Genomic DNA, 18,950 nt, shown 5'->3' with positions numbered 1-18,950 from the left:
AGGAGGGGAAAAAATGAAGTGAGATGGGGTTGGGACATCTGGATGGAGAGAGGTGCAAGGACCTGGAGTCACTATGTCAATGAAGATCTGGTAAGGTGTAAGTGAGGGGGTGACGGCTGAAAAGATAGGAAGTGAAAATAATGGAGCAATGTCAAGAGCCAGGATGCGATAATGTGAGTGGACGGCTGAATCGGAATGGGATGAAGGTTGTTAGCGTTGAGGAGGTCCAGGAGCTGTGGCTGAGTTTGGGTTGGTAATCTATGTCAGTATTGGAATCCACCCCTGATGATGGAACTAGGGAAATGCACCAAAACTGCGGGACAGATGACCAAGTCCTCCATAGGAAATGACTAGCATTACAGTTGATGGCAATCCTTATAATGGGTAGAAGGTGAATGTATTAGTTCCTGATTGCTACAGTAACAAATTATCACACATTTAGTGGCCTAAAACAACGCAAATTTATTATCTATGGCTCTGTGTGTCAGAAATCTAGCGTAGGTCTTAGTGGGTATGATGGTTAATTTTATGTGACAACTTGGTTGGGCCACAGTGCTCAGATATTTGATCAAACATTATTCTGGATGTTTCTGTGAAGGTGTTTTTTGGGTGAGATTAACATGTAGATCAGTAGACTTTGAGTAAAGCAGGTTACTCTCCACAATGTAGGTGGGCCTCATCCAATCAGCAGAAGGCTTAAGAGAAAGGACTGCAATCCCTAAAGAAGAAGGAATTCTGCTCCAGACTGTCTTTGTCTCAAACTGCAACTTTCCTGTACCTCTGCAATCTCATGAGCCAATTCCTTAAAACAAATCTCTCCTCTCCCTCTCTCTGTTGGTTCAGTTTTTTGGAAAACCAATAAAAGCGTGCAAAGATCAGGAGTCATTGTGGTACTCTGTAGGAGAATCTGTTTTCTTGGGTTTTCCAGCTTCTAGAGCCCACCCACATTCCAGCAATGGTGGGTATAATCTTTTTCACATGAAATCTTTCTGACCTTCCTACCATAGTCACACTTCCTCGGACCACAGCCAAAAAAGATTCTCCAGTTTTAAGGAGATGGGCTGACTCAGACAGTCCAATACCATCTCCCCACCTCAAGGTTTTTAATTTAATCACATCTTCAAAATCCCTTTTGCCATATAAGGTAACATATTTATAGATTCCAGGGATTAGCATGTGGACCTCTTTGGAGGGTCATTATTCTGCCTACTGTAGTGAAATAGGATTTGCCCTCAGATGGGAAACTAGAGGGAAGACTGATGTACACAAGGTTAAGTGCAATGCCTGACGCACCAAATGTGAGTTCCCCTTTTAGCTACAGACCCCAATCTCATTCTTCTAAGCCATTATTTGCCAAAGCCTGTGCTGTGGCATATTAGTACTGTAATATTCATTAAAAATAAAAGCACTGTAGTTAAATAAATTTGTAAAATTTGTGTCCCTTGGTGTAGTCACAATTCACATTAGCATATGAAGGATTCTGAAAAGTCCTATGGTGAGGAAATCTGTCTAATTTAACATGCATTTTCCCAAACTTATTTGACCTAGAATCAGCTTGGATTATTATCAATATCCCCATTTGGTAAATGAGGGCTGAGATTCAAAGAGGTTAAATCTTGCCCTCCCTCGCGTAGGTAGTGAATGGGGAAGGGGGTCAGAATTTGAACCCAGGTGACCTTACGCAAGAACCTACACTCTGAAGACTATACTTGAGTTCATATTTTCATATCAAGTCATATTTGACCTCCTTGGCTTGAATACCACCTCTGGTCTAATGGGCTGTGGTGGGGAAGGATCCAGTGCTACAGAACTTAACAGCTTAAGCCTTCCCTTCATCAGGGGCTGTGAACAAGGCAGTTCTAGAAGGAGCTGAGGAAGCAGCTGGTTCATTGACTGACATCTCCAGCCTACAGCGGAGACAGATTCACAGAACAGGGCAACTGGGCAGTCTCAAGATTAAGTTACATACTGGCAGGATTCTGAGTAGCAAAGGAGAGGCAGCCCCACCTAGTGGAAAAAGCAGGTGCTCTGCATTGAGGTCAACCTGCATTCAAAACCTGGTCTTACCATTAAGCAACTCGCCTAAAGCTCAGTGCTTTAACCTGAAAATGGAAATAACAGTATTGCTCTCATAGGACAGTTGTGAGGATTAAATGAGAATATGATAAAATGCCAGGCATGCAACAGAAATGCCATATCCAGTTGTTGTTACTATTATTATTAAGCTCAAGCGGACCTTTCCCCAGGGCTCTTATTCAGTCTTTTCCTCCCGCCCCAACCCAGGTTAATTCAACTCTGCTTGCAAGAAGTGGATTTACTTCCTGCCTTTACCACTTGGTGCTTTGCTTGGCATGGCCCTCTTAACTGAAGAGAGTTTCAGAGGGCTGCCGGTACTTCTAAGGCACAAGGAACCAAGGCAAAGGATGCTCTAGGGGCCTCCCCACAAGTATTCAGCCCTCAGTGGCTCTCAGTGGGGGTTGGCTAATACCTCTTCTGACTGCCAGGGAGATGTTTTATCTCAGAAAGAGGGGATCCACTTTATTCTCTTCCCATTAGCTTTCTAATTAGTAGAAACTTTTTCAGGAAGCTGGCGTATGCTAGAATCTTAGCCTCCAGTTCTGATGCTTTTGCCACTTCCTCTGTTGGGGTGTTTTCTTCGTTAATTTAATAGAAAACTGAGATGGAAGTCCCAGGCTCTTGTTTGATTTAACCATTTTACCTCCAAATCGGCCCTGGGAGTCTCCTATTAAAATTGTTTAGATTATCTTCCATAAATTATTACTTATGGAGATTACAAAGAAAACACTTACGTTTCTGTTTATAAAGCTGATATCTTTTGCTAAATGGTGTTTAAACTGTTCAGAAGATAATAAGATCCAGCCTCCTCTAAGTAAGAACAAATTAGAGAAGTGATGATAGAAAAAAAATAAAGCAGTGCAAGCCCAAGGAAATTTCATCCTTCAATTTCTGGTTTCAGATGCTGCTAGTTATAAAACAAAGATAAAATATCCAGACGGAAAACTTACAACTCAGGTCACATATGGCCTTTGATAGGAGAATTTAAAGTAGAGAGAGCCAGTCGGAGAAGGAAACCTATAATACTAATGGGAGAGAGGGCTGGAATTAACACTTTCCTGCTGAAGAAACACTTGGGAATTGTCTGGGGCAGCAGTAAGCAGCCCAAATTTAAGAAAATAGACTTAGGATATTCATGTAGTTGAGACCAAAACAATTAGTATTTGAATTAAAAGAAATGGCTAACAGCTAAGTTTCGTGACAGGGATATTTAACTTGTACCCAGTTGTTTCCATATATTTTAAACCTTGCTATATTAGAAGCAGGAATTAGAAATTGATCAAATTAGAAATTGATCAAATTGCTGTATTAGAAGCAGGAATTAGAAATTTATCTTTTTAATGAAAGAATTTAATTTTAAGGAAAATGAATTAATGGATTTTTAATATATCTTTTTCTATCACTTATCTACACCTTTGTTGGAGCAAAGCCAGAAAACCCAAATAAAGGCATTATACTTACAAGAAAAACATCAGCTTCTGTGTTAAGGATCTGCTTTGCAACTCTAGACCTTTATTTATTTTTTAGCATATATGGAAACATGTATATGTACATGTACCTATACTTGCAAATAGCGAGTTTTCTTCTTCACGTCTTTTTTTTTTTTTTTTTTTGGTACGCAGGCCTCTCACTGTTGTGGCCTCTCCCGTTGTGGAGCACAGGCTCCGGACGCGCAGGCTCAGCGGCCATGGTTCACGGGCCCAGCTGTTCCGCGGCATGGGGGATCTTCCCGGACCGGGGCACGAACCCGTGTCCCCTGCATCGGCAGGTGGACTCTCAACCACTGCGCCACCAGGGAAGCCCTCTTCACGTCTTTCAATTAAACACACGTTTAATATGCCCAGCTATCTTCTCGGGTTTTTTTTTCCAAGAAGAGCCTTTAAAATCATCTTATGATGGTGAAATTTTTTTAAGCTAATGGAATTCTAATACAGCATTTAAACTGCTCTTTTATACAGGTAGTATCACCTTAGCACAAATTTTTCTCCTAATTTTTCAATTAGCCAAAAGTCCCAGAAGAATAAGCAGTATGCAATTTTCAGCAAGACATTGTAGGACCACCCTGGAGCCCAATTGGTTAGAACGGAGCCTGGTTAAATTCTACCAATTGTGTTAGCTGGGGCCTTATTTAACTACTCTGAGCTTCCAATTCCTCATCTATAAAATGAAGAGAATAATATGAATAATAAGAACAATCTCACATGGTGGTTGTGAGGATTAAATGAGACATTTTATTTTGAAGTACCTGACATTCCACATCACAGACACTTATATGTTTCTTTCCTTTCCATTTTCCCCTTCATATGCATATATACCAGCAACATCAATTTCCTTTATATGTAAAGCCAATGCTGTTAACTTTATTAGGCTAGATTTTCCATTAAGCATTTATCCTTATTCATTAGCTAGGAGGACTGATGCACAAAGATATTAAATTATTTACTCAAGTTTAATGAATGAAATTTAAAACCTTTCTCCCCTGCTTAACATGAATGTGCCCTTTTCAGTATGCAGAGCTTTGTTGCGTTTATTCAGAAGCTATTGCTAAGTGCTTAGTTTGAAACACAGGATTAATGAGCCCAGAGACAGGGCGCTGGTCACCATGGCAACCAAACTAGCTTTGCCCTATTCCTAGCCGAAAGAAGTGATGCGGGATGCTTAACTCTGGCCTGCAGTATATAGCTGGGTGTCCTTTTTTATATCTCTGACTCCCCATTGATGCTTCCAATTTTTCCCTAATTCTCTTGAAAAAAAGAAAAAGAATATCACTGCTTCTTTGGGGCTCTGTTTTTTCATCGATACCACCTACCTTCCTTCCTGAATACATTTATCTCCCCATCAGTTTCTGAAGACTTTGGCACCTGACTCACATGATCCCTCTCCACACAAATTCTGGGTGGCTTTAACAATCACTCGGATGACCACTTACTGCCCTGTCTCTCAGTTTCTCGATCTCATTCTCTCCTGTGACTTTCTCCTCCTTTCTGATCTGGTCGCTCCCACCTATAGACATACCTGGACTGAGTCATTACCCTGAAACTGATCAGTCTCCAGAAATCACGAATTCCCACATCCAATTCTCTGACCAAAACTGCCTATCTTTGTACCTTGGTTTCATTAGAACCCCTCTCTGTGATCTCTTTGTCCATTAGACGGTCCTTATACTCCTGCCCTCCCCTTCCTATCCAGCTGAGTTCCATTCTCCATCATTTCGATCACTCTTTTGCCAAAACTTTAAACTACCTCCAACTCTTCATAGCGCCTGCCTAGTGCTATGAATGAACTTAATCCTCAGTGAACCCAATACTCTACTGTCTCAGCACCTGCACCCAAGCAGCTGCGAGCTATATGGCAAAAATCACTACAGATGCAGTGCCACCTGTACAAGATCGGTACCACCATAAAGTCAAACATAAAAACTCCACTGGGTCCTTGAGACTGCTCAGCAAGCCAATGTTTCTCTACTCAACTTTTTTCCCCACTCTCCACCATAATAACTTAAAACCTTTTTAACTTCCTCAATCTTTTAACCCTTTTCCCTTTCTTTTCACTCTCAGATCTCCTCACCTCTACTTTACATAGAAAATACCTTTCAGAGGGAAACTTCCTTAAAGTCTGACTACCCAGTGTCAACTCCCATCCTCTCTCATTTTTTGCCTTCAGCTACAATAGAACAGGTGTTCTTCTCTCTAGAGTCAATCCCTCTGCCTCGTTCTAGATCTCATTTCCCAAACTTCTCAGAATCCTCATACCATAAACTATCTCTCCTCTACACTCTGTCCTCAATATCTGCCTCACTAGTGAATTCTGTCATCAGTTTCTTAAATGCTCAGGTTTCTGTTATCAAGAAGAAAACATTTCTCAGCACCTTTCCCTCTTCATCTGCCTTCTTGCCTCCTCTTCACAAACTCTTTAAAAGTCTTGTTCACACTCAGACTATCTCTTTTTCATTATCAGTCCCCTCTGTTCTGATTTCTGCATCTTCACTCAATTGATTGCTACAGTCTCCTTCCACGTCACTGAATCCAATGGAAAATTTTTAACTCTCAATGTACTAGATTTCTCAGTACTATTTGACACTTCTGACTTCTCCCTCCATCCCAGCTTGCTCTCTTTATATGGGAAAAGAATAACGCAGAGTTATTTTGACAGTAACAGTCATGGAATTGCCCTGGTTCAAACACACTTGTCCTCCCTAGTTCTAGTACTTGTTCTTTATTGAACATTCAATAAACAGTCAACAACCAATATGTATTATGCATGGGCTATGCTGAGCAAAACTCTGTTCTTATGAAACAGAGTTTAGTGAGGGGTGTAGCACTCCTAAAAGGATTAAGCAAATAAAATATAGGCGCCACAAAGGAAAATTACAATGTGCTATGAGAATACAGAATAACATTGGGACCTAACTTAGTTTAAGGGAATTCAGGAAGAATGATCTTTGGAACTGATGTCTGAACTAAAGCCTTAAGTAGGTGTAGAAGTTAGCTCAGCCAGGCAGAGCATTCTAGAATGCATGTATACCACATTTGCATTCCAAGTCCTCTTCCCCACCTGGGAGCCTAGAATGTTTAGTCACTCAATTTTAAATATCAGCAGACAGCCAAAGGTTATAAAACATCTAAGGAAAACCTTTAAGATGGTAGAGACAACAAGAAACTAAGAAAAATAATCCGGAGTAAATCTCCTAGAAAGTAGAGCATTAAGATAAAGCAATGTAAAACAGGAGAGACAATATAAGACAATTAGAAGAACAGTCCAGATGGTACAATATCCAAATAATAGCAACTCAAGGAAGAGAGCATACAGGAAACAAAAGAAAAGAATTCAGGTAAGAAATAATTACGGAAGATTTCTCAAAACTGAGAGACATGCACGTTTTGGGGTTGAAAGAACCCAGTACTACATGTGAAAATCAACCCATCAAGGCACATCATCATGGAATTTCAGAATGTCAAAAAACAAAAAGAAAATCCTAAACCTCTCAGAAAGGAAGATAATAAGTCACAAAGAAACCATGAGGAAATAAAAGGGCCATGGAGAAATGCCTTCATCATTCTAAAGGAAAATGATGATCAATCTAGAATTCTGTGCCAAGTCAGGGTAAAATAAATGCATGAGCAGTTTCTTGCACCCTTTCTCAGAAATCAACTAATGGAGGCCCAAACAGGCAACAAACCGAGATCTAGAAAGACCCAGGATCCAGGAACAGGAAATCTAACATAGGGAGAGGCAAAGGGACTCCAGGATGATGAGAGAATGGAGATTTCAGGATGACAGTGGTTGGAATAGATCTGAAGTCTCCAGAAGGGACTTTTTTCAAGAAAATAAAACTGATTAGATACCTGTTGAAATATTTTCAGAAAAGATTAAAACTGTTGGCAAATTTTTGGGGTTAAGAGAGTGGTGATTCATTAAAAAAATAAGTAAATGAATAAAATAAGACAATTAGCTTCAGGGAACACAAAATGTTGTACAAAGAAGGAACGGTTATCCTAGTTTAGAACAAGCCTCACAGTTATAATGTCATTATATTGTGAGGATGGAGGATAGGAAAGATACTTGTATGGGGAGGGCAGGGAGGAAAAGGAGCCAGATCCTCATCTTCCATTATGATAAATCAATAGATTATCAGAAAACTGTTTATGTTGCTACTTATTCTTTTCAATTTTATGCATAAATAAATGGTATTTATTTAGCAATATGGAGATAAATATCAAACTCATCAGCTAAAAGAAATGAAAGTGGTTGCCTCTGAGGAGCAAGTAATCAAGAAACACATTTTTTGTAATAAACCTTGAATGTGGTATCCTCTTAATGTCTTTTAATCAATTTTTATATTTCTTCCACCCTTTGCTGAATACATTTTCTAAGTCCCTTAAATTTCTTGTGGTTTGGTAAATACATCTTTTCTTATTATAATTTCTCACTGCTTCTTTCTGGTATATAAAAATACAATTGATTTTTGTATATTGATCTCAAATGCAGTACCTCTTCTGAATTCAGTTATGAATTCTAACCATTTGACCTTAAATTTTCTTGTTTTTTTTTTTAATCTAGACAAACATATAGTGTGAAATAATGGCTGTTTTGCTTCCTGCTTTCTAATCTTCTTACATCTTATTTATTTTTCTTTTGTCTTTGTGTCAGCTAGGACCTCCAGGACAAAGGTGTGAGATGTGAGAGCAGCAAACTTATTCCACTCCTGATTCTCAAGGGCAGGCTTCTAAAATTCACTACTAAATAGACCATCAACTTTACAAAGCCCTGCTTAAGGCAATGCCTTCCCAAGTGTGCTATGATTTTACATGGTACATTCTTTACTGGGCTGGAGCACCTGCTGCTTGCCTGGATGTGAGAAATGACCTGCAAACAAATTTCAAGTTCATTCATTCAGAGCAGAGGAATTGAAGATAATGCTTCTAGAAAAAATAGCAACCAAAAGACGAGGATTTTTAAAGTCATTCTCTGCCATTTGAGAAAAGAAGGTCTCTGGGTTGACAGAGGTCAAGAATTTGATTGCCCATTATTTACTGTTACTATTACCTTCTATGTACAGCAAGGGATTTTGGCATATTTTTTATAGTGACAAATTAATTTTTATAGTGATATAAAAGTTCCTTTAAAATTAAATAAGTAATGTCAATTTAAAGAAAATATTAAATTCTTATTGTACAGGTGTATGTCCCATACAGCATATGGGACAAAAATCCCCAAGGTTATTTGCAAGTGACTAGGAGGGTCAGATTTGTGCTATTACAATATATAACCTAAGAGATGGAAATACAGAAGGTGATGGACTGGTAAGAGAGGTGTCTGTCAAGCAGGCATATCTATTTCTTGGCCAAAGTGAAGTCCAATGACATCTTGCCTTACTGTGTTCACATCATTGAATAGGGAATTTCCTAACGTGCAGGTAACTCGTGCCACTGTAACACCAAGTAGCAGGGGACAGTCTTTTAAAAGGCATGGTCTCCTTTACTTTGCTCTCATGCTACATTCTGCTAGGAAACATTTGAATTTTTATGACTTTCCTGCAGTAACAAATTTTCCTCCAACTGTCAGGATTTGCTTCATGCAGAGAAAAGCAAGCAGCTTTCATTTTCCTCTTACGAAAGGGAATAGGTAGAAATAATATGCTGCTTTTCAGCCAGCTAAACCTGACCTGACTCTCTTTATTTGTAGGGAAATGCAGGATTCACAGAAAGGACATTTTCACTGAGGTAAATAAGGCTTCTCAACTGATGAACACTATTATACTAATACCAAAGGAAACAAAGGCCAGAAGATGGGGGGCATTAAGTAGAAAGACAAACAAAAAAATAGCAGACAAAATCCAGCCTGAGGACAAAGCAGGCTCTGCAACATTGAAAAAATAGGGGAAAATCCTTTAAGAGAAAATTGCATGCAATTTTTTGGCCTCAATTAGCCTTTTCCACAAAGAGCACTTTTCCACAAAAAGCCCATTAAATAGCAAATGAAATTACATCGGTTTTCAGTTGCCATGGCATTGGTTTTCCTCTAATGGACTTCTCTGGTCCTGAGTTTAATGTTTAGCCTGACTTATTTTACTTGTCTGTGTGCTGTCTCAATTCCCTCTGTCCAGCTACAAAGTGATGTATGTGACTTCTCAAAGTGCCTACCACATAATCCTGGAGAGAGAAAATTCATCCCTCAGCTATCTCCCTAGAGACTGAGAGAGTAAAACTGACCAACAGTAGCATTTAATTAACTGTGAACATAACAGTTTCCATTTACTAGATGGCAGTAGTTCCCTTCCATGCACTCAGGGCTCCTGGAGCCATTCCCAGATCAGTCAGAGATCATTTATTGAGTACTTCCTATGTGCCAAGCACTGTCCAAGAAACTGAAGACATAAAAATGCAAAAGAAAGGCTGCAAGATGCTGACAGTCTTCTAGAATTTCCAGACTAGAAGATTACCTCCAAGCACTTCTCTTCTCCTTTCCTCCATTCATAAAATGGGTGAAATTTTACCCAATTACCTGATTTACAGTTTTATTTTGTTTTGAAAAATTTTCCAGGTACCACACTTGAAAAAAAATTTATTCTAAGAGTAAGGATCTGACATAACAAATTTGCTTTTTTGAAGTTACTTAGCTACAGCTAAATATTACTTATGCTATCAAGTTTGACTCATAATTCATATATTATTTTCTGATATGCATAATCATATATAATTTTTAGAAAAATAAGTTTATGCAGTTCATACACTCCTATGAACTTATTTTTAAATCTTTCTATGTCAATAAACATTCTTTTACAATATCATTTTTAACGTCTGTATGGTATGGAGGTAACAGCTTAAATTTTTCTATTATATATAAAAATATTTTTTAAGTATTTCAGTAATATAAATGACTCTCTGAGTGCAAAAAGAAATCAAGCAACTTTTTTGAGACTCTAAGTACATTAAAAATTAAAAATGCCAATATATATCTTTTAAAATTGTGGTACATTTTAAATGTATTTCTTAACCAATCAAAGCTTTTATTGCAAAAATATAGAACAAAACACACTATAACTCCACTATTTTGAAGATTCTCATAGAATTAGGAGAAGTCTCAATTTCTAGTGTACTACAGATCACGTGACCAAGCAAAATTCTGTTACATGTCTTTCTTTCTCATCAGTTATCTCTGACTCAGTGTATAACCTTGTTTAGAGATATATCCAAAGTCTGAATTTGAGGCCCTACATCAATGAGAACCCTGAGTCAAAAGGTGCTGAATTAGTCCCTAATCCTAGAGGGGCAGAATTTCTGAGTTTAAAAAGGTTTTAAGCTTTTGATATTCCCCTCAATCGTATGCATTTTCACTCCATTAAGCCTGTGTGAGAGCACTGCCCCACGTGTTTGTCAACATATGTATTACCATCTTTGATATCTTCGTTAATGTAATAAACACAACAAAACATCTAATTCTTATTTTTAATTGACATTTTACTGATTACAATACAAGTGATCATTATGTTACCTTTATTTGTCATTTATATGCCTTGCCTGTTTTTTTTTTTGAAATACCTATTCCTGTTCTTGGTCCCTTTGTGCTTTTTTTTTTTTCTCTTAGTTGTTACCCTCCTAACTTTAATTTTTAAAGTTTCTTTACATAGTAAGGATATGAGCCCTTTCATATAGTCCCAAATATTTTTCCCAGTTTTATGACTGCTTTTTAATTTTATAATCTGTTTGCCACACAGATGTTGAAACAAACATTTTTGTGTTCTCTAATTTATCTTTCTTGTTATGGCTTCAGCCTTTGATGACGTGGTGCTAAAGGGTCAGTTATCTTTAACAGACTTCCTTCTACTCTTCCTCTTGGGTTATCAGTCCAATTCCTTGTGTCAGCTACAGGGGGCGTTGCTCAGTCTCCTCCTACCTCTTTACTCCTCCCTCTCTAGGTAGGCCTCCCTCTGTCGGCAGGGATAAAGCACATGGGGAATAACTGTGTCCTCTGGGAAAGCTGTGTGGTAACACCTCTGAGGAAAGACGAGGTCAGGAGCTCACTGTTACTCCGTGGTTGATGAAAAGGTAGTGATATAAAAGATCAATAACTAAACAAATATATAATTTCTTAACTTTCCAAAAATTTTGAAGATAAACAGCTTAAAAGTTTAAATTAATCAGTTAAAATGTAGATTAAAAAAACCTAAATCTAAAAATAAATGTATAAGTAAATGTGAAAGGTGGTGATGGCCCCATGTGGGAAGGTAGAGTGGATAAGCTCCAATCGATGCCTGTCCTTCTCCAAGCATCTCTGCACTGGCCCTTCCTCCCAGGGCAGGCAAGAAGGAGAATAAGCTGGGTTGATTTTTTTTTCCCTTTAGTTCTCACAGGTTGAGAAGACCATAGCATCTTCAAGCATGTCCTCCCATTCTTTCCCCATGACCTTTGCATATCTTCCCCTCTCTCATCCAATTTCCAGTCTTTCTGCTCTCATTTTGGCTGATGACTTTGTACCAGATAGGGACTCCCTCATCTTACCACAACCAAATCTACAAGTGCTCTGGCATTAAAACCATCTTTTACTTTGGCTCACCTGCTGAAAAGGAGGATGTGTCTCAAGGTCTCTGGATTTCATCCCATCTCAACTTCTCTAAGATTTGGACCTTTCAGTTATCCTGTTTCATGCATCTTCAACTGTTTGCTTTCTATAAATCATTTCCTTCAGCATACAAACATTTCCTTTTTTTTTTTTTTTTTTTTTTTTTGGTTGCACTGGGTCTTCGTTGCTGCGCAGGGGCCTTCTCTAGTTGCGGCAGGTGGGGGCTACTCTTCGTCGCGGTGTGCAGGCTTCTCATTGAGGTGGCTTCTCTTGTTGCAGAGCACAGGCTCTAGGTGCGCGGGCTTCAGTAGTTGTGGCACACGGGCTCAGTAGTTGTGGCTTACGGGCTCTAGGGCGCAGGCTCAGTAGTTGTGGCGCATGGGCTTAGTTGCTTCGCGGCACGTGGGATCTTCCTGGACCAGGGCTCGAACCCATGTTCCCTGCATTGGCAGGCGGATTCTTAACCACTGCGCCACCAGGGAAGTCCCCAAACATTTCCTTTTATCTTCAACTGTAGATAATAGTCTCCTGTGACAAACGCCCCCCCACAAACCCCCTTCAGCAATCATGTTACTCTTATGCTCACCTTTGCAGCCAAATTTCTTTTACCAGTTGTCAGCATATGCCATCTCTAGTTTCTAACCTCCCACTCACATCTTCTGATCTGGCTTCTGCACCTACCATTTCATCAAAACTATTTTTGTCAGTGATAACTCTGTCACTTAATCTAATGAACATCTGATTAAACCTCTCAGTAGCTATCAATACAGCTGACCACTCCCCCATTCTTGAACCTGCATTTTTCTTAGTTTCTCTGATGCCAAAAATGCTCTTGGATTTTCTCCAACTTCATTTATCAATCCACTTCACTCTTTTTTTTTTTTTAGTGTGGAATATTTTAACACATTCTTAGAAATAAAGAATTATAGAGGAAAGTGGTTATCACAAGGAAGAGAAATCAAAACCCTAGAATAATTTCACTCTCTTTTATTGCCTCCTCTCCATCCTGCTAACCTCAAAACATAAGAATTTGTCAGAGCTTGGTCCTAAGTTCTCTTTTATCTCTCTACACTGTTTATCCAGGTGAGTTCATTGATTTCCTTGGCTTCAAATACAATCTATAGGCCAATGGCTCCTAAACTTACTGCTTTAGTTCAGAGCTCTTTTCTGAAATATATACTTTTATATCAAGTGCATCCTTGACTTATTCACTTTGATGTCTCAAAGAGGTCTGAAACCTCTCATGTTTAAAACTAACCTAGAAGGACTCACTCTATGTGCTTTTGAGACTTGATATAAAGCAACCAAGTCAGTGGAGGATTAGCAAAAAATAGATACATAGATCAATGGACCCATACATATTTGGCCAATTGACTTTTTTTTAAGATTTTTTTTATGTGGACCATTTTTAAAGTATTTATTGAATTTGTTACAATACTGCTTCTGTTTTATGTTTTGGTTATTTGGCTGTGAGGCATGTGGGATCTTAGCTCCCCAACCAGGGATCGAACCTGTACCCTTGGAAGGTGAAGTCTCAACCACTGGACCACCAGGGAAGTCTCGGCCAATTGACTTTTGAGAAAAATATCAAAACAATTCAATGGTGAAAGAATAATCTTTTCAACAAATGATGCTGAAACAATTGGCCATCCATACATGAAAAAGATGAACTTCAACCCATACCTCACACCATATGCAAAAAATAACTCAAAATCAATCAAAGACATAAAAGTAAAACCTGAAATTATAAAACTTCTAGAAGAAAAACGTAGGAGAAAACCTTTGTTACTTGGGTTAATCAAACATTTCTTAGCTAGAACACAGAAAGCACAAATCATAAGAGGTAAAAATTGATAAACTGAATTTATCAAAATTAAATACTTCTGCTCTTTTAAAAACACCATTAGAAAAATGAAAATCCAAAGAATGAATTAAAATATTTGCAAAATACATATTTGACAAAGGGCTAGTATCCAAAATATATTAAGAACTCTCACAGATCAATAACAAGAAAACAACCATTTAAAAAAAAAAAAAAAAAAAGCAGCAAAAGAAATGAACAGATATTTCACCAAAGTGAACACACAGCTGGCAGACAAATACATGAAAACATACTCAATGTCTTTGGTCATTAGAGGAATTCAAATTAAAAGCATAATGAGATGCTATTAATACTTATTATAATGGCTAAAAAACAATCTTTAAAAATCTGACATTATGAAGTTCTGACAAGGATGGAGGATAACAGGAACTCTTACACACTGCTGGAGGAAATGCAAACAAGCACTTTGGAAAACAGTTTGGCAGTTTCTTATAAACTTACCATACAACCCAGCTTCCTATTCCTAGGTGTTTACCCAAGAGAAATGAAACATGTCCATACAAGAACGTGTATGCAAATGTTTAGAGCAGCTTTTTTCAAAATTGTCAAAAACTAGAAGCAATCCAAACGCCCCTCTACTAGGGAGTCAATAAACTGTGTTACATCTATACACGGAATACTATTCAGCAATAAAAAGGTCTGATTTACTGGTGAGTGCAGTCACATTGATGAATCTCAAATGCATTATGCTACACTGGAGAAACCAGCCTCAAAAGGTTACATATTGTATAATTTAATTAATATGACATTCTGAAAAGATGGAACTAAAGGGACAGAAAACAGATCAACAGTTGCCAGGGGTCGGGGGAGAGTGAGGGAATTAACTACCAAGGGCATCAGGGGATTTTTTGAGGTAATTGTGGTGAATGGTTTCACGACTCTCTATTACTCAAAAACAGTGAACTTACGGTATATAAATTATACCTCTGTAAACCCAACTTTAAAAAAATGGTATAACGATCTTCCCCACATACATGCTTCTTCCCCACGTTTTCCCATCTTAAAAAATGGCATCACTATCCAGCCATTTTCTAAAGCCAGAAACCTGGCAATGATTCTTGAAACTTCCTTTTCTGTCACCCAGCCCCACCCCCACCTATATCAAATCCATCTCCAAGTCCCACCAATTCTGCTTCTAAAACATTGCAAACCCATTTTCTAATTTTCCTATCCAAGCTTTCCCCTTAGTGAAAATCATCATCCCCCCCACCTACACTATTGCAAGAGTTTCCCTGCTGGTCTCCCTGCTTCCATTCTTGGCCTTCTCCAACCCAGCTTATGAATGACCCCATATTGATGATCTTAAGTGAAAATTAAACCGTGTCATTGCCTTGCTTTAAACTTTTCAGTGGCTCCAGTTCTAAACCCCACACTCGGCACCCATCAGGCCATATATGATCTGACACATCCAATGTCATCTGGCGGCACTACCCTCTACCCTCTTATCCCTCCCACCCACCCCGCCATGATACTCTGGCCATACTGGCCTTCTTCCATGTGTTGGATATTCCAAGTTTTTTGCTCCCGTAGCAACTTTGCACATGCTATTCCCTATCCCTAGACTTTTCTTCTTTGCTCTTGTTTTTAATGGCCAGCTCCTTCTCATTATAAAGTTTCAGCTTAAATATTGTATCTTTAGAGAAGTTTTACACATTTTATAATAGTTTACTCCTGACGTTCTCTTTCATAGCACCTTATTTTGCTCCTTTTCCAATTTACGGTTATGTATTTATAATTTATTTCATCAATATTCATCTCCCCTACTAGAATATAAGCTCCTAGAAGTCAGAAACTATTTTCTCTTTTTACTTTCTTAGCACATTACCTGACATCATAGAAGCTAATAAATATTTGTTAAATAAATGTGTTAATTAACGAGACTCCTACAATTAAAACAGTAATAAGAATTCAATGTGATCATCACTGAATGACTGGGGCCAACATAACTATCTCTCTACATATTTTTAGGGCCCCCTGAATTAGGCTTAATGAATAGAGATATGTACTACATTGCCGGAGGTAAGTAAGGGTCACCAATTTTCAAAACCATGACTGGGCAAGTAGATGACGATGTCAGCCACCCAGAAAGGCTTACCTCTCCAAACCAGTTGCTTGGCACACAGGATGGAGCTAGGAGTTGTACAGAAGTGTAAAGCTGTGTGTCCACTTAAGGAGTAGCAATTGAGCTTTGCTCCACGGTCACAGAGAATCTTAACACAATCCAAGTTGGCCATTTCACAAGCCACATGAAGAGGGGTTTTCCCATTAGGTCTACAGTTGATTGTAGCATTGTGGTCCAGTAGCACCAGAAGACATTCCACGTGACCAAACAAGACAGAGAGATGCAGGCCCGTGGCCCAGGAAGACTTTAATTTGTAACTAGGCAACCAATAACCTGAAAAAAGAAAGGGAGAGAAAGTTTAACTTCTTGGCCTAGGATTTCTCCCTGTGAGAATTAGTGAGGATTTTTACAAAGTATTTTACTTTCGTCACATTTATAAGATTGGGGGATGATTTGGAAGTTGTAAACTAGTGGCTGATGAATCTGCAAATGTTTAGCTTAGTAGTGTATTTGGATTACTTAAATGGGACAGGGGCTTTCTACTATCCCCTATTATCTTGGTCCTTCATTTACTTTACCTTCCTGGCTGTCCAAGGCATTTGTGTTTGAGACCTTCATTTATGTGACTGCATTTTATTTTACGTGATGATTTACAGGACATTCTTATTAAAGATTTTTTTTAAACTCCCAATCATTGCCTTGAATGATTCCAAAGCTGTTACTTACAAGCTTATAATTTTCATTCCATCACAGTTCTTTTTCCCTCTAGTTGTTGCTATTGTCAAGCTAAGGTATGAATGTATTTGCTGTCTTTACAAAATTTGTCACACCAAGATTTTATTTGCCTGTCTATCAGTTTATACAACACCTCTTTCCGAAGAAGAATTAAGAAGAATTTATAGCAGCTTACAAATTTTACACAAGATTTTTTTTAATGATCTAGAAAATAAGGGCAAAGGAAAAAATAAGGAAGGCAAAATAAGGAAGGAAAATAAAAAGAGGTCCAGGGTCAGATAGGTACCCAAAATATAAACTGTGTTGTATATATGCTAGAACCACACTGTAAATTTGCCTTTGAACTTCCCAGCAGCCAAAATAAACAGGAAAACAGGATGTGTTGCACAATTAACTATGCCCACAAGCTATACACAGATTAATTGGTCAGGAGAAGCATAGTTGTTCCTAGAACTGAGATCTTAAATAAAATTTTCCCATTAGCTGTTGAAAATCTCTCTCTCTCTCTCTCTCTCTCTTCTCCCACCCTCCCTCCCTCTCACCCTCTCTCTCTTTCCTTTTTCCCTCTTACCTCTGACTTCTGAACACTGAACTAGTCCCTTTTTCCCAAGTGTCCAATGATTGCCATTTTGACAAGCTATAACAAGATAACTTTATAAATCCTTTTTTCAATGTCAATACCCAGAGCCACGGCATTAAGCTCACTATGAGTGGAGAATGGAAAATAGGTACAGAAAGATGAAATATTTAATGGCAAGATGAAGATGTAGATATAGTTCAACAGCTTAGAAGAGACTCTAGGGTGGAAACAACAATATAAATTTTAACATGGATAAATCAGAGGTTTGTTTTTACAATAGGTTGTAAAAATTCCACTATGCGAGTACAAAGTAAGCAGATTATGAGTTTCTTTATTTTTCTTAGATTTTTTTTGGAAAGATAGTCTTTACTTATTTATTTAATATTTTGGCTGCACCGCGTGGGATATGGGATCTTCATTCCCCAACCAGGGATTGAACACACGTCCCCTGCATTGGAAGTGCGGAGTCTTAACCACTGAACCACCGGGGAAGTCCCAGCAGATTAGGATTTAATGGTAATTTATTTGAGGAAAAACTTAAGTATTTGAGTTGACAATAAGCTAGAAATGAGCCAACAGTAAGATGAAGCTGCCCAAATGCAGATACAATCTTTAGCTACATTAATAGGGTATAGCACCCAGAACAAGAGAAGTACAAGTTGTATTCTTCACTGATTAGATGAGGTCAGAAAAATCTAAAATATTGTAAATACTTCTGGGCAACAAAAATGAGCACCTGGAGGGCACTCAGAGGATGATGACCACGTTAAAGGTGGGCCTGGTGATTAGGTATTAAAAGTCTCTCATTTAAGTGAAAAGAACTACCTACGCACCACTCCTGGGTATTTATCCTACAAGTACGTTCACTCATGTGTGAAATGCCATATAAGGGCCACTGTATTATACAACTCCCAGGAACACTACTTGCATTGAACTCTTTATGAAGAGTATGAAGTTCCTGGGAGTTATAAATCCTGGCAACCTGGCCCAGGACAACAACATGCACTACACTACAGCATTGTTCTTAATGGTTAGTGATTGGAAACAACCTCAATCTTCATCAATAGGAGACTGTTTAAATAAAGTATGTACATCTGTACAGTGGAACACTATACAGTCATTACAAAGAAGGGGGCGGTTCTGTGTATACTGGTATAGAAAAAATCTCAAGATATATTATTGAATGAGAGAAGCAGGGAGCCGAAGAGTGTGCATAAAGGCTAACAGGTAAGAAAATATTTATAAACACCTAACACAAGAAACTGGTTGCACTGGTGGGGACTGGGGGACAAGAACATAGATTTACTTATCCTTCAATGCTCCCCTTGAGCTTTTAAATTTAGTACCTTGTGCGTGTATTACTATTTATAAAAATAAATAAAATAAACTGTTGTGCTTCTGGCCAGGAGGAAAAATAATTTAGTTTAAAAAGGCCATTTAGGGCTACCCTGGTGGTGCAGTGGTTGAGAATGTGTCTGCCAGTGCAGGGGACATGGGTTCAAGCCCTGGTCCAGGAAGATGCCACATGCTGTGGAGCAACTAAGCCCGTGAGC

At 38.4% G+C, this 18,950-nt stretch overlaps 1 protein-coding gene across 1 annotated transcript in view; it reads right to left on the bottom strand.

Annotated features, from left to right (window-relative positions):
* ASB4 (ankyrin repeat and SOCS box containing 4) overlaps window positions 1-18,950 on the bottom strand; it is a 107,564-nt gene that overhangs the window by 37,661 nt on the left and 50,953 nt on the right. Inside the window, exon 4 of the mRNA XM_027102490.1 lies at window positions 16,116-16,415. Within this exon, the coding sequence (XP_026958291.1) occupies window positions 16,116-16,415 (300 nt within the window). The remainder of the gene's footprint in view (window positions 1-16,115; window positions 16,416-18,950) is intronic.

This window comes from Aethalodelphis obliquidens, unplaced genomic scaffold, assembly GCF_003676395.1.
Source record: "Aethalodelphis obliquidens isolate GAN/ISIS:26980383/991018 unplaced genomic scaffold, ASM367639v1 scaffold5, whole genome shotgun sequence".
NCBI lineage: Eukaryota > Metazoa > Chordata > Mammalia > Artiodactyla > Delphinidae > Aethalodelphis > Aethalodelphis obliquidens.
Note: the sequence above shows the minus strand (reverse complement) of the source record. Positions and strands in the feature narration are given on the sequence as shown.